Source organism: Marmota flaviventris, chromosome 17 (assembly GCF_047511675.1).
Source record: "Marmota flaviventris isolate mMarFla1 chromosome 17, mMarFla1.hap1, whole genome shotgun sequence".
Classification (NCBI taxonomy): Eukaryota; Metazoa; Chordata; class Mammalia; order Rodentia; family Sciuridae; genus Marmota; species Marmota flaviventris.
Genome location: NC_092514.1, coordinates 35271385 through 35285626, shown reverse-complemented (window position 1 = coordinate 35285626; position 14242 = coordinate 35271385). Strand labels below are relative to the sequence as shown.

The window sequence follows — 14242 nt, the reverse complement described above, 5'->3', positions numbered from 1 at the left end:
ATATTAAAGGCAAAGATAGGAACTGTACAAAATAAATTAGAATAAAACCTAGAATGTTGTAAACACTTGGTATTCTGTGGTGATGGTTTTTATTTTAACAGCTTTATTGAGTCATAATTGAAATACCATAAAATGAGCCATCATAATTCAGTGACTTCTAGTGAATTTATAATGATCTGCAACAATTAATAGGATATATTCAGTTTTAGTTTTTGAATTATTTTCATCACTCCAGAAGACTCAAACTGTTTTCCAAAGTGGCTGTGTCATTTTACGTTCCCACCAGTATTGTATGATGGTTCCAATTTTGACTGAGATTTCATTGAATCAGGAGATCACTATTTGAGAGAATTGCCATCCTAACATTGAGCCTTTTAACACAAATATGAAATGCCCTTTATGTGCTCATGTTTCTTTTGTTCCTACATTCTTCCTTCATTTCCTTATTTTATGTTAAACAAATATTTGTAGATGATCATATTTACTCATTTATTGATTATGTGTTTGCGTGTGTGCACATATACACTTAGAGTGAGGTTTGAACCTAGGGCATCATAGATGCTAATCATGTACTTTACACTAAGCTACACCCCCAGTCCTCATCTTTTGATGTTTTAATCCTCTTTTGATTTTTTAGTTATTTTCTTATTGATTGTTCCTGGCATGCATCTTAATTTCCAAACAAATTTCAAATTAATATTGTCTTGATTCCAGTAAAATATGGCAACATTTTTCTAATTAGCTCAATTTCTTCTCCCTTTTATGCTATTATTGTCGTATATCATACATATATATTATAAACCCAACAATGTATTCTTCTATGTACTTACCACTCTAGTATTTTTGATTTCTGTGTATGTGTGAACTTAAGTTACCCTTTGGGGTCAGCAAATCCTTTCACTCCAAGCTCTCCATACATCCTTGGCCCTCTGGGAGGCTTCCTTCATGTGAGGAGAACTAAAGGACTCAGCAGAAAATAAAAGCTAGTTATTTGTGAAAATTGGATGAGATCTGGACACACACATATACATATAGATGGATAACCAAACTGTGGAAGTCTTACTGGCTCAGGATGTTGGAAGATAACCATTACTCAATCAGTGGCTGACTACTAAGCTATGCAGACACAAAAGGGAACCACAGGAAGGGAAGTCCAAAAATTAAAATAGCAATTAAAAAACAAAATACAAACCTGAAATTCTGCTTGGTCCCTCTCTGGTCCCTTCTGTGTATATACTCAACTTCCATTGAGCCAGGGATGTATAGAGAGTTTATGTAGACCCTCTAAGGCTCTCTCATTTCCAGAATCTCTTTGTTAAATTTCTGGGTTTCTGTTTGTTCGCTTATCTCCCCAACTGGGGGAGCAGGCTCAGGCTAGCAGAACTATAGACTTTTTCTGTTATTTTCCAGTGGAATTTGATGCTTTTACTCTCAATGTCACTGGGAATGGATTTTTTTGCTTTCTAAGTTGCTGGTTTTCATTGTCAGCCCTGCTTAGGTGGAACTATTGCAGGGGGTCAGGGGAGGTGCGAGTAAGGAGGTGCTCCACGCAGTAATGCCACTGACTTCCATTGTTCTTTGACTCAAATTTCAGCATTTTTCATAAATACTTTAAAATTTGTCATTTGACTTTGGTCATTTTATAGAGGCCCGAAATGTTTGTTTTTGAAAAATGTTGTCTAATTTTATAGTTGTTTTGGGGGAGAGGATTTGCTGACCTCTTCAGTTTGCCACAGCTGGAAGTCTTGCCTCTTTATTTTGTTTTTGCAATATTTTTGGTTTTGGTTATTTATAACAGGCTAACTAATTAAAACCTGAAGCACATGTATATATTGTGGCTTGTTCAGCATTTTGCTTCACAATGGAAGACGTTAGGAGATTGTGATTAGATTAGGGGTGGGACTGTAGTCCTAAATTCTGCTGACAGCACTTTCCTGTGGAATGCTTCTTAATAGTATATTCTTGTTTAATGATGAAGAAAATGTTTATTTTTTTAAGCAAGCAAATTCCTTTGAAATTCTATCAAAACATAAAAAAGATATTTAACATACTCCTCTTTACAGAATGAACCTGTAGCACAGGGAAAGAAGTGACAAAAATCCACTGAGCTGGTCTAGATGTGTATCAATGTGAAAAATAAGGGAAAGAATGATCTTTTTTAAAAAATTACTCATTATATGGGCTGGGGATGTGGCTCAAGCAGTAGCGCGCTCACCTGGCATGCGTGAGGCCTGGGTTGGATCCTCAGCACCACATACAAACAAAAGATGTTGTGTCCGCCGAAAACTAAAATATAAATATTTAAAAAATTCTCTCTCTCTCTCACTCTCTCTTTAAAAAAAAAAAAAAAAAATTACTCATTATATAGATTTCAAGCTAAAGTGCTTTTACACCAAAAAATTAAACTGGGCAGTTTGCCTTCCTTAAAAGCCTTTTTAGTTGTATTATAACACAGAAACATACACAAAATACAGCTTAGTGACTTATCACACACAATAGTATTACACAGCCCTATAATCATTCAAGTGAAAAGTAAGAAAGACATCACAAGTACCTAGAAGTTCTCTATGCCCTCTCCCACTATCATCCCCACTCCTAAGGATAACCACTCTTCAGGGTCTCTTTAAGTGTGTATCCCTATACATTAGAGTTTAACTTGTCATGTATTTTTAATATTATAGAAAAGAAGTCTTGTAGTACATGTTTATTGTGATTGGTTTCTTTCTATGGAATTGTGTTTGTGAGATTTATCTGTGTTGCATGTAGCAGTAGTTAATTTTAATTGCTGTAGAATATTTCATAATATAAGTATACACTTTTTTAAACCATACTACTACTGTTCATGGATATTTGAGTTTTTTCACAAATAATTGGTGCTATAAAAATGTGTATGTATTTTAGTATATACATCAAGGAGTCAGATTACAATGTTGAAATCTATCTATCTATCTATCTGTCTGTCTGTCTTTATGCCAACTTGTTTTCCAAGTGATTACCAATGTACACACACCTATCAGTAGTCTATTAAGAATTTTCATTGCACTACATCTTTGTAAAACATTTGGTATTCCCAGACTTTAAAAAAAAAATTGATTCATAGGAGTTCTATATATATATGGATAAGAGCCCTTTGTTCCTTCTAAGTGTCGCAAGCATCCTCTACGTGACTTACGTTTTTTATCTCTTAACAATGTATAGATATGAAAAGAAGTCCTTGATTTTAAAGAAGGTAAATATCAATTTTCCTGTATAACTAGTGTTTTTTCTTCATGGAAGCATCTTCTCCCTGCCTAAATATCTTGAAGACATTGTCCTATATGTTGTCTTCTAAGAGTTGTGTGATTTTACATCTCACATCTATATCTAAAACCCACCTATTTGTGTGTATAGTGTGAAGTGAAACTACAATTACTTAAATAGTGTTTTAATATGAAAAAAATACCAATAAAGTTGTTGGGTAGGTAATTAAAAAGGCAAGAAAAGAACACTAAGATGTCAACACAAGTAACAGTTTCCATCTCACACCTGGGAGAATATAGGTAAGAACTTGGAATTATTAAAACTTTAAACCTCATGGAGCAGAAATTCAGCCATCTGAGGAAGGGATATGGGCTTACTACTGTTGGTATCTCTAGTAGAAGATACAGTGAGACCAGTTCTGCAAGAGTTGGAAAAACAATAAATTGAATTCAGCTGCTGCTATTACAGACCAGTGTTTAGCTGGATGGGTTTGAAGTTAAGATACAGTAGCTTAATAACTGGCATAACTTTCCCATCTTCACTGCTCTGCAGAGCCACTCTTTTTCTTTCTTTTCTACTTTTCTTTTTTTTAGTACCAGGGATTTGAACCCAGGAGAACTTAACCATTTAGTCACATCCCTAGCCCATTTTTGTATTTTGTTTAGAGATAGGATCTCCCTGGGTTGCTCAGAGCCTTGGTAAGTTGCTGAGGCTGGTTTTGAACTTGCAATCCTCCTGCCTCAGCCTTTCAAGTCACTGGGATTATAGGCTTGTGCCACCATTCCCAGCTCTGAGCCATCCTTTTGATAAGCCAAGTGTTCATATATGCAAGATTACATTTCTAGGTCATATTTCTATTTCTGGACTATATTTGCACAAAAATTACATTGTGTAAATTATGGTAACTTTATAATAAGGCATTAAATCTAGCAGAGCAGTTTCTCCCACCTTGTTCTTCAAGTGTTTTAGCTATCATTTGCACCCTTGCATTTCCATAAAAACTTCAGAAATAATTTGTCTGGTTTCACAAAAAGAAAACCTTGTGAAGATCTTATTGGATTTCACTCAATCTAGAAGTCAGTTTGGGAGAATTGAAGTTTTTACAATGTTGCATCTTCTAGTCAGCGAATATATGTCTATTCTTTAATTGTTTTCAATGTTTTTTAGTTGCTTTTTGTAGAAGTTTTGCATAGGATATCATTTGTTAGCTTTGATCCCAGATAACATTTTTCTTCCTTTCTTTTTTTTTTTTTTTTTCCTTTTTTGGTAACAGGGATGGAACCTAGGGGCACATTACCACTGTATAATTAGTGTTTTTTGTTCATGGAAGACATCTTCTCCCTGCCTAAATATCCTGTATGTTGTCTTCTAAAAGGTGTGTGATTTTGCATCTCACATCTGTATCTAAAACCCATCACATCCCAAACCCTTTTTAAAATTTTTTATTTTGAAATGGGGTCTAAGTTGCTAAGGACTTTGCCAAGTTGCTAAGACTGGTTTTGAAATTGTGATCCTCCTGCCTTAGCCTCCCAAGCTATGGGAAGATATTTTTAATATTATTAATAATATTTTTTATAAATTTAATTTCTATTTGAAAACTTTCAAATATATATTATTTTCTTTACTTTCCTGTATTTAGACTTACCACCCAGATATAATAATTATCAAGATTGCTTCAGTTTTCAACTATCTGTTTTTATTGTTACCAAAGGTTGGTTGGTTGTATGGTACTAGGGATTGAACCCAAGGCCCTGTGCATACTAATCAAGCATTCTGAGCTACATCGACAGCCTTTTATGTGTTTTTATTTTGAGACATAAAATTAGATATACATCTTTAGAAAATATGGGCATTTTATGTATGACCACAGTACCAAGCCATATAACAAAGTATTCCTTATGACAAGAACAAAGCTTTTTCTGAAAATGTGAATTTCTTTTCTTTCCTTTTTTTTCATGGTGCTAGGGACTGAACCCAGGGCCTTGTGTGTGCTAGGCAAGCTGAGTTCTATCCCTGACTAGCATTAAAATTTTTTGATGATGCAAAGCCACACTGTTATAAATCTACCATGTTATTAAAATAATTCTTTTTTGTCTTTTTTTTTTTTTGTACCAAGGATTGAACCCTGGAGCACTTAACCACAAAGCCACATCCCCAGGCCTTTTTTATATTTTATTTAGAGACAGGGTCTCCCTGAGTTTCTTAGGGCCTCACTAAGTTACTGAGGCTGGCTTTAAATTCTTGATCCTCCTGCCTCAGCTGGTGAGATTACAGGCATCTACCACATGCCCAGCTGTCATGTAGCTTTCTGTATGTTTAGAAACATAATGTGCAGCAAAAATTGCCATTTTTTAAAACTTTTTTGCCTTTATATTCCTCAGAATTCTTATGACAGAACACATAACTTTCAGGAAGTCCTTAATGGGATTAAAAACGAGCATTTTTTATGTGACTTAGTTTTAGTTATCCTTTATGACCTCTTCTCACCCAAAATTGTTAAAATGCAAGAAGGAGATACGAATTATTTTCTTTTATGGCTTTGCATAGAAACCTTTCCTTCATTGCAACTAGTTTTTCTCCCCATGCAATATTCATAGGTCTATTTCTAGGGAGGACTGTGGCTAGTGGGCCATGAAAACTCCCTTCGCTTGACAGACTGAGCTGTATCATGTTCACCCTCTCACATGAGAAAATCCCCTTTAAAAAGACAGGGTGACCACTTCATTACAGGCAGGTTGGATTCCTCACAGAGATACTGGACAGTGACTAAGGAGGAAGAGTTGTTATATCTCTGCAGGATGTACAGTGTGGATGGAACTAATTAATTCATGGTCCAAAGAAAAATCAAATATTCCTAGGACCACAGGAAAAAAACAAAATAATTTTCAGTTACATTTTAACTTATCCAACATTATTGGTGGGGAATTAGAGGGGTCTTGAAAGTGAGTTCTTACTCTAGTAAAGTATTTGAAAATAAATATGATGGTCTGATATTGAATGGCTGGCCTATTGCTTATCCCTCCTCCTGTATCAGTGCCTTGAGTGCCTCACTGTAGATCAGAATGGCCTACTGTCATTTATTTAAACAGAATTAGGGGATGATTAAGTTCATATTTAACTCTTTCAATTAAATATAGATATTTTGCTTCTGCTAGTCAATAATGTTAGAAAGATATGAAAAAATGATGAACTTCATTTCATTATAGCCTTGGTTTAGCTATTGTATAAGGTTTTTTTTCCCCCTTATAATAGAAAGCAATAAAATAACAAATTTTGGGGCCATTTTAGTATCTTGAGAAAAAAGAGAAAAGATCCCTTCTTATGCATACAGCTAACTCAACAAATACAGACTTGAATAAACAAACAAAAGCTCAATGGATGGAACAAGCAATATAAACATGGAAGATGAGAATCTTTTTTTTTTTTTTTTTGAGTGGGGGAGGGAGGCATAAAAGATTTTTCCTTCAAAATGGTATGCAGCTCTATAAATTATGGCAGAGAATGCATACAAACTATAGCCTGTTAAAATTCTGGTTAGAAAGAGCAGAGAGACATAAAAATAAATTCCTTGTTCCTTAATTTATTCTTAAATTTCATGTGTGTCCTAGAATATATAACAAGGATACATTCTCTAGACCTATTTTTTGTCAAAAATTTTGTATCATAATTTGTTTTTTCTCAAGCAGACAACCTAAATAAAAGTAAAAATAACTTCTAAGGAAATGAATTTCAAAACGAATGTGAAAGCAATAATCTAAATATTTAGAATCTAGTTAGGAGATTCCGTAGCTGAGATATATACTGTATTGGTACATTTGATATAGTAATTGTAGTATATATAGCAAAAAATAGGGGATTGCTTATAACAACTTGACATGAATAGAATTAGGAGAACTTGATTATCTTAATCTAAGTTGAAGCATTCTTACTATAAATTATTTGTTTCTTTTGAGTAGCTAAAAATCTGTATCAGAAACATAAACTTGAAAACTGCTAAAAACATGGGGAAAGATTCTTCACATAAAAATTAATGAGGAACTTAAAATTACTTGGAGATTCTTGCTAATTTAACGATGCTTTAAGCAACAATTTAAAGATGTTTTGATACTTTAAACATGTTTTAAGTGACATTTTGGTGCCTAGGAGAGTGTCCCCAATAAGTTTTACTCTTGTGTCATTCAGTTTTTCTGCTTGTCAGTAATTCAAGCAGATTTGTGATAATGGTCATAGTTTCCTGAGATTAAGAAAAGTTTTTGACAAAATGACCACAACAGATCTAAAAAGCTTCTTGTTTTGTTGTTGTACTTTTGACAAACTCTCTTTCTCTCTCTCTGAAGAATGACTTTTAGATTCTTTTAGCTTTTTAAAAGATAGTTGGACTTGTTCTAAGAGCAGAGGAGGATGATACACTCCAGGCAGGTGTAAAGAATTCCTTCTCAAAACCTTTACAACTTTATTTTTAACATGGTAGAAATCAAATATTAATTTAATTAATTATTAATATTAATTAATTCGGGAAGTAAACACCTGTTAGTATAACTTGACTGCTTAAAAAGGTAGTAAGATGAAATGATAGATGTACTATTTAGGGCATCCAGTATTTAGCACTGAAAATAACTGACCAATAAGTGGATTGCAGATATAAGGATAGCTCCTTTTTTTTTTTTTTTTTTCTCTCTGAAATGAGCCAAGTTACTCTAAAAGTTGTTCATTATCTCTACATCTGGAGCTTAATTAACAAGCATATTTGTAGTAACCAGAGTATTGCAGCAGCAGAGAAACTAAGCACAACTATCCTTTGAATAACAAAGGAAATAAAAGAATTCCTGTATAACATTTTTCCACACTTATCTTTGCTCTGTGGTACTGTTTGTGCTGAACTAAAGCATCTGCTACCTCAAGTTAAGAGAGAACAAACAACATGGCGTGAAATTACTGCACTGCCATTCACATTCATTAGAGTTATATTGTTACCAGCCACAGGCATGACTGACTTTTGCATGAATAATAAAATGCTGCTTTGCGAATTTTACCTTAAAACATTACAAGGCACAGTACTAACCTTGAGCCTATGTCAAGTATTTCCAGGAGCAGGTTTATGTTAGTGCAGTGTTTCTCATCACAATAGGATGATCAGCAAAAACAAGTCACAAGTTAGGAAGAAGTAGTATTATATGAGGCCTCTGGAGAGAGTCGTGGTTTTTGTTTTGTTTTGTTTTGTTTTTTGTGGTGCTGGGGATTGAACCCAGGGCTTAGTGCATGCAAGACAAACACTCTACCAACTGAGCTATATCCCCAGCCCTGGAGAGAGCATTTTATGAAATCAGTTTATTCACTAAAAAAGCTAATATATATTGTGCTGGACTATTATAAAAGATGATAAAATTATTAAAGTACCATTTGGCAACCATCAATAATTGGTTAGACAAAAATCATCAATGTATACTGAAGGTAGTAAGTCAAAGTTTGATGAGGAATAGGCTATTTACAGTTACAATGGGAAAAAATAGTAATTTTATAGTGGAGAAACTTGGCAGACCCTTCATCCAAGTGACTGAAGTTATCCCCAGTGATGAGACATATTAACATCATACCTGCAAATACAATGCTCTGAGAAGATAGTATTTCTGTATTCCTATCAAAAATGCAGGGCTGGGCACAGTGGAATAATATCAACTACTTGGAGGTTGAGGCAGGAAGATCGCCAGGTTTAAGGTCAGCTTCAGCAATTTAGTGAGACAGTGTCTCAAAATGAAGGAAAAAAAGGAGGGTTGGGGTCTGGAGATGCACTTCATTAAGTCATAGAGTGGCTCTGGGTCCAATTGCAAGTACCACAGAAACAAATTTTTAAAAGCCAGCATAATCTGAATCTAATCATGAATAAACACCACACAAACCCAAACTGAAGGACAGTCTACAAAATAAATGTACTATACTCTTCAAAAATGGTACTGTCATGAAAGACATGCTAGATAACTATTGCAGGTTTAAAAAGACAAGAGACATGACAATTGAATATAATGTATGATCCAAAATTTTCCTTCCTTTGTATTTCCTTGATTTTTTTTTTTCTTTTTGTTGTACTGGGGAGTGAACGCAAGAGTGGTCTACCACTGAGCTATATCCCTACCCCTTTTGTTATTTTTATTTCAAGACAGGGTCTCACTAAATGTCCAAACTGGCCTTGAACTTATGATCCTCTTCCTTCAGGCTCCCTAGTCACTGGGATTACAGGTGTGCCTCAATGTGCCTGGCTTTCCTTGACATTTTTATTTTCTATTAGCTGGATATATAAGTAGTATATTGAACCAGGGTATGATTATTGGAGGAAGAAAAAATGGCTTTCAACAGTCAGACTATAACTTATATTCAGTTTCCCTGATATTTTACTTTCCCAGTTTATAAGCAATTTAAGCCATGTTCTAGGTTTTGGTTTTGGTTTTCTAAGCAATGGTCTCTAATATTAGGTCTCCAGGCCTAATTTGAATTACATTTCAAGCTTTGGAAAACTCAAAAATGATACTACTTAATTGTTTTACCAAATTTTCAGACAGTAGAAGAAAAAGGAGTCGTCCTGTGTTTAAAATTACTAGAATACATCATGTAAGAGTTTCATGAAAACTTGATAAAGGAAGTAGTGATAACTAAGATTAATTCATAGAGAAATTTGGTGTGATTTTGTTTTAGATATGGGTAGATAACAGGAATATTTTATTTTTAGGAAGGCAATTTGATGGTTGTCTGATTTCCTGATGGCATTGATCATGGTTAATTGAAAGAATAATTACTTGAATAACTATACCCAAGATTAGTCATTGGATATCAATCTCAAAGATGGTTTCTAGTGCTATATCTGTTAATAAGATCTATTATTTTTCTAAACTTAAACTTGAATAAAGGCATTGATGACACATGGATCAGATTTTAAAATTACTCAAAGCTATAAGGAATATTCAAAGCACTAGATCAGAGCAAAAACTAAAGATAATGGTAGCTGAAATGATCATCAGGAACCTAGCTGACCATATAGAACAACCAGTCTTAGTATGATGGGTAGACAGGGAAAAAAAGCTCTAGGTTAATTCATGGCATACAATAGCCAAATGACCAGTTGACCAATTTACCCAATTTATTGATTTGTTTCCTTTAATTGTTTCATTTAATATGTATTGATTGAGTTCAGTCAGAAAAATGGAAACCACACTGATATTTCAAACATAGGAAAATGTAAATATGGGAAATTCATTATACAAGTGGTTAGAAGACTGAAAGAAAAAAGGGGGAACACTGAGCTATAAGGAAATAATATCCATAAGGAGCAACTACCACACCGAAAGCTGGGAAACAAAAGGACAGAAGTTATCATCACTTAAGAACTAGAGGGATCCTTAAGCCTCCACTCATACTTCTGAGGAAGGGACATAGTTCAGCCAGTGCTATCCCAGGTTACTAAAAGATGTTCATATGGTTAGAAACCAAGATATTTAAATTGTGTTTGAACATCTCTGAAAATAAAGCATGTAACTAATTGACTTTGATTATGGTTAATATGCTATGCTGTTTATTTTTTTTTCCCATCTTTAAAATGGCTTTACTACTAATGTTCCTCCTATCTCAGACATATAAGTGATCATTCAGAAAGGGCAAAATGTTTATTAGACAGGGATTTTTTAAAAGCTTGGCAGATGAGTTGGGTAGCTGAACATCTTCTTTGTGTATACTCTGCTTTCTCACTGATGCCTTAGCTTTATTATATGGATTTAATATTGTTTTAAGATAAAGATATTTGTCATGATCTGATCTGAAACATTGGAGAACAAGGTTTGGAATTGATTTCTGTCTTTTTCCTCCCCCCCCCCCACCCCCAAATATTGCTTCTTTAGGTCAGTAACAGATCCAAGAGATGGAAAGAGAGTAGCACTCAAAAAGATGCCCAACGTCTTCCAGAATCTGGTCTCTTGCAAAAGAGTCTTCCGGGAATTGAAGATGTTGTGTTTTTTTAAACATGATAATGTAAGTGAAATTGGTGTTTGGGGGAAACTACTTCCTAAACCTACTTCACTGAATTAGTAAAGAGAAAACGAGTGTTAAAAAGAGTGCAAGTAAAATTTGGAAATTAGCTATAGTTTTATGCCAAACTCTGAAAAGTTATAAGCACATCATGAGATTATAGAATACCTATTGTTATTGAATGGGTCACACATACATACATGCACACAAACTCACAGTTTTCTAAGCTGTATCCTTTCATTATTATGCTTTCCTTTAAATGTGTAGTCTTTAAGTTTCTATAACTGTCTTAAATTTTCACTATTGAGATCAGTAGTTTCTAGCCTTGATTATTAGAATCATGAGTCCATTTTATCAAAATTTTATTTGGAGGTCTAAAAATTATACTCCAAATTGTTTGACTTTCATAAGGTCTAACTCCAAATTATAAAACATTACACATAATAAGTCACAGATGGGCTTTGGTATTGTGTTGTACACTCTACATTTATCAGTCTGAATGTCTTTTTTTATTTCTAAGAATATAAGCTATAAAATATGTTTAAAACCCATAGAAAAGAAACATGTGTTTGTACGGAAAATAAGTTAGAAGGAGACTACAACCGAGTTTTTTATTAAAGGACTTAGAAACTTGAGGAAAAATTAGATCCTTTTTATGATTGAACAGTGATCAAGTTTAAGTGAATTATAAGGTTTATTCACTGGCAGGTAAATATTAATTGATGCAAAGCAAATGTTGATATTTAACAGGGGAATAACACTAATAACACCAATATTCAACACAAAAATAGAGTGTAATACATAGCGAATGATATAAGGAGTAATCTACCCCTGGTTTTAAGTGCTGTATTTTTATTCCTTACCATTTTTAATTAGAGATGTAGGAAAATAATATCTTCTTTAAAAACAGTATAACCCTTGGGGCTGGGGTTGTGGCTCAGCAGTAGAGTGTTTGCCTCACATGTGTGAGACATTGGGTTCGGTCCTCAGTACCACCATAAAAATAAATAAACAAAATAAAGGTATTGTGTCCACCTACAACTAAAAAGAAAAATATGTGTGTGTATGTGTGTGTGTGTGTGTGTATTTTTTTTAAATCGTATAACTATTAAGGTAACAAAGGTTAGTTTATTTGTGACTCTGTGAAGACTCGTGGACAAACAGACTCATTGCATTTTGAAAAACAGCTTCTTCTCAACTAATCCTGAATTAAAAGTTTTATAATGTGTAACATTTAACTGGAGGTTGTTAGCATTGGACTCTGTTTTCAATTTCATGTGAAAAGAAAAATTGCCTCAAATTCTTCAGATAGTACTCAACCTGTGCTATTTTAATTGCCATAATAAAAACTTTATTAAAAATGATTTCTTGTGAGTCTGACTGCTTGTTTGCTCAGAAACCTTTATAACTTTGACCAAAGTTTGGGTCTCATTTTAAGAAAAAAAAATTACAAATGTTTGGGGTATTTGGTAAAACTAAGAATATCAAACTTATTTTATGGTTCACTTGAAGCTTCTTGGCTTGACATATTTGATTTTATTGATTACCCTCATGAAATATCTTTTTCTTAAGCTTAAAAAAATGATATCACTGGGGTTGGGAATATAGCTGAGTGGTAGAATGCTTGCTTAGTATAGTGAAGCCCTGTGTTTGATCCCCAGTATTGCAAACAAAAATAAACGAAAGTATTGCTGTCTTTTGAAACTACCTCACAATGTGCTTCTTTTCATGTTTCAAAATACCATTTGAGCTACTATTTTATGAATGGTTCTCAGATTTGGGATATGTTATTTAGAATGATGTCTAGTGCTTGTTTAGTTATTTCTTGAATTTACTTTACTACCACCCCAGCATCAATGAGTACAAGCCTTATGTATAATGGTAGAGACACAAGTAAAGGTACCCATGATAAAGAAATACTTCAAAGGTGGCTTCAGAAATTGACTTACTAAGGTTTTTTCAGTGTTTTATTATCTTCAGACCAATCTTGGCTTATTTTTTAAGAAGATGAATGATATAATAAACTGTTTTATAGTTTTGCTTGTGATTCATCCCTAGAGAGTAACTAATAAGTTCCAAAGACGGTGCCTCAGTGAGTAGTGTTTAAAAAAAAAAATGTAAACAATTCCTGAAATTTACACTAATTAAAACACTATCAGCTGGGCTTTAGAGTCAAAACTGGGTTTGAGTTGTGGTTCTATTTTCCAGTGATATGTGAACCTACATTTTTTTCAAGGGCTGTTTTCTAAAACATTTGCAAAGTGACATGGTAAAAGCAGAAACAACAGTATATGATTATTGTAGAAATTAGATTTTAAAAATGCGTACAAATATGTTAAAAACACACACACACACACCCCCTCTTTTGAGCTCCTGAGTTCTGTCATAAGAAGAGCGCCTGTGACATACGTGGGAGTTTTTTAAAATGAAGCAAATGGTTGGAGGTAAAAGTGGTGTGAGAGCACTATTTTATACATAGTGGATTTTTGCAATGCTTGAGATCTATTCCCTCAAAACATCTCAAGGCATACCTGATATGTGAGGGATGCCAGTCTTAAGAGGCAACTGATATTTGATGTAGTTAAGGCAGCAAATGTTTATTAATTAATTAATTGTGTCTTATGGAAAGAGTGTTAGGTCGGGCTGGGGATGTGGCTCAGGCGGTAGCGCGCTCGCCTGGCATGTGTGCGGCCCAGGTTCGATCCTCAGCACCACATATAAACAAAGATGTTGTGTTGGCCCATAACTAAAACAAAATAAATATTTTAAAAAAAAAAAAAGAAAGAGTGTTAGGTCATATAGAGGATACAAAAATATTAAAACACTGTCCATTTTGAACACGGTAGACGAGATACTTAATACATGTTGCTATGTTCAGGAAGTATGCTAGATGTTTTACATACACTAATTCATTTACTCCTTAAAAAAATCCTGTGAAGATAGGGCTTATTAACTCTACTCAGAGGAACCAGAGGCTTAGAGTTAATATTGC

At 33.9% G+C, this 14242-nt stretch overlaps 1 protein-coding gene across 4 annotated transcripts in view; it reads left to right on the top strand.

Moving 5' to 3' along the window:
- The window catches only part of Nlk (nemo like kinase), a 148817-nt gene that overhangs the window by 75690 nt on the left and 58885 nt on the right, over positions 1 to 14242 (top strand). For all 4 annotated transcript variants that reach the window (XR_003581114.2, XM_027924499.2, XM_027924500.2 and 1 more), the window contains exon 2: positions 11124 to 11253. Coding sequence is in view for 3 of the 4 variants with exons in the window: in XM_027924499.2 (XP_027780300.1) it covers positions 11124 to 11253 (130 nt within the window). In the remaining variant the exon portion in view is untranslated. The remainder of the gene's footprint in view (positions 1 to 11123; positions 11254 to 14242) is intronic.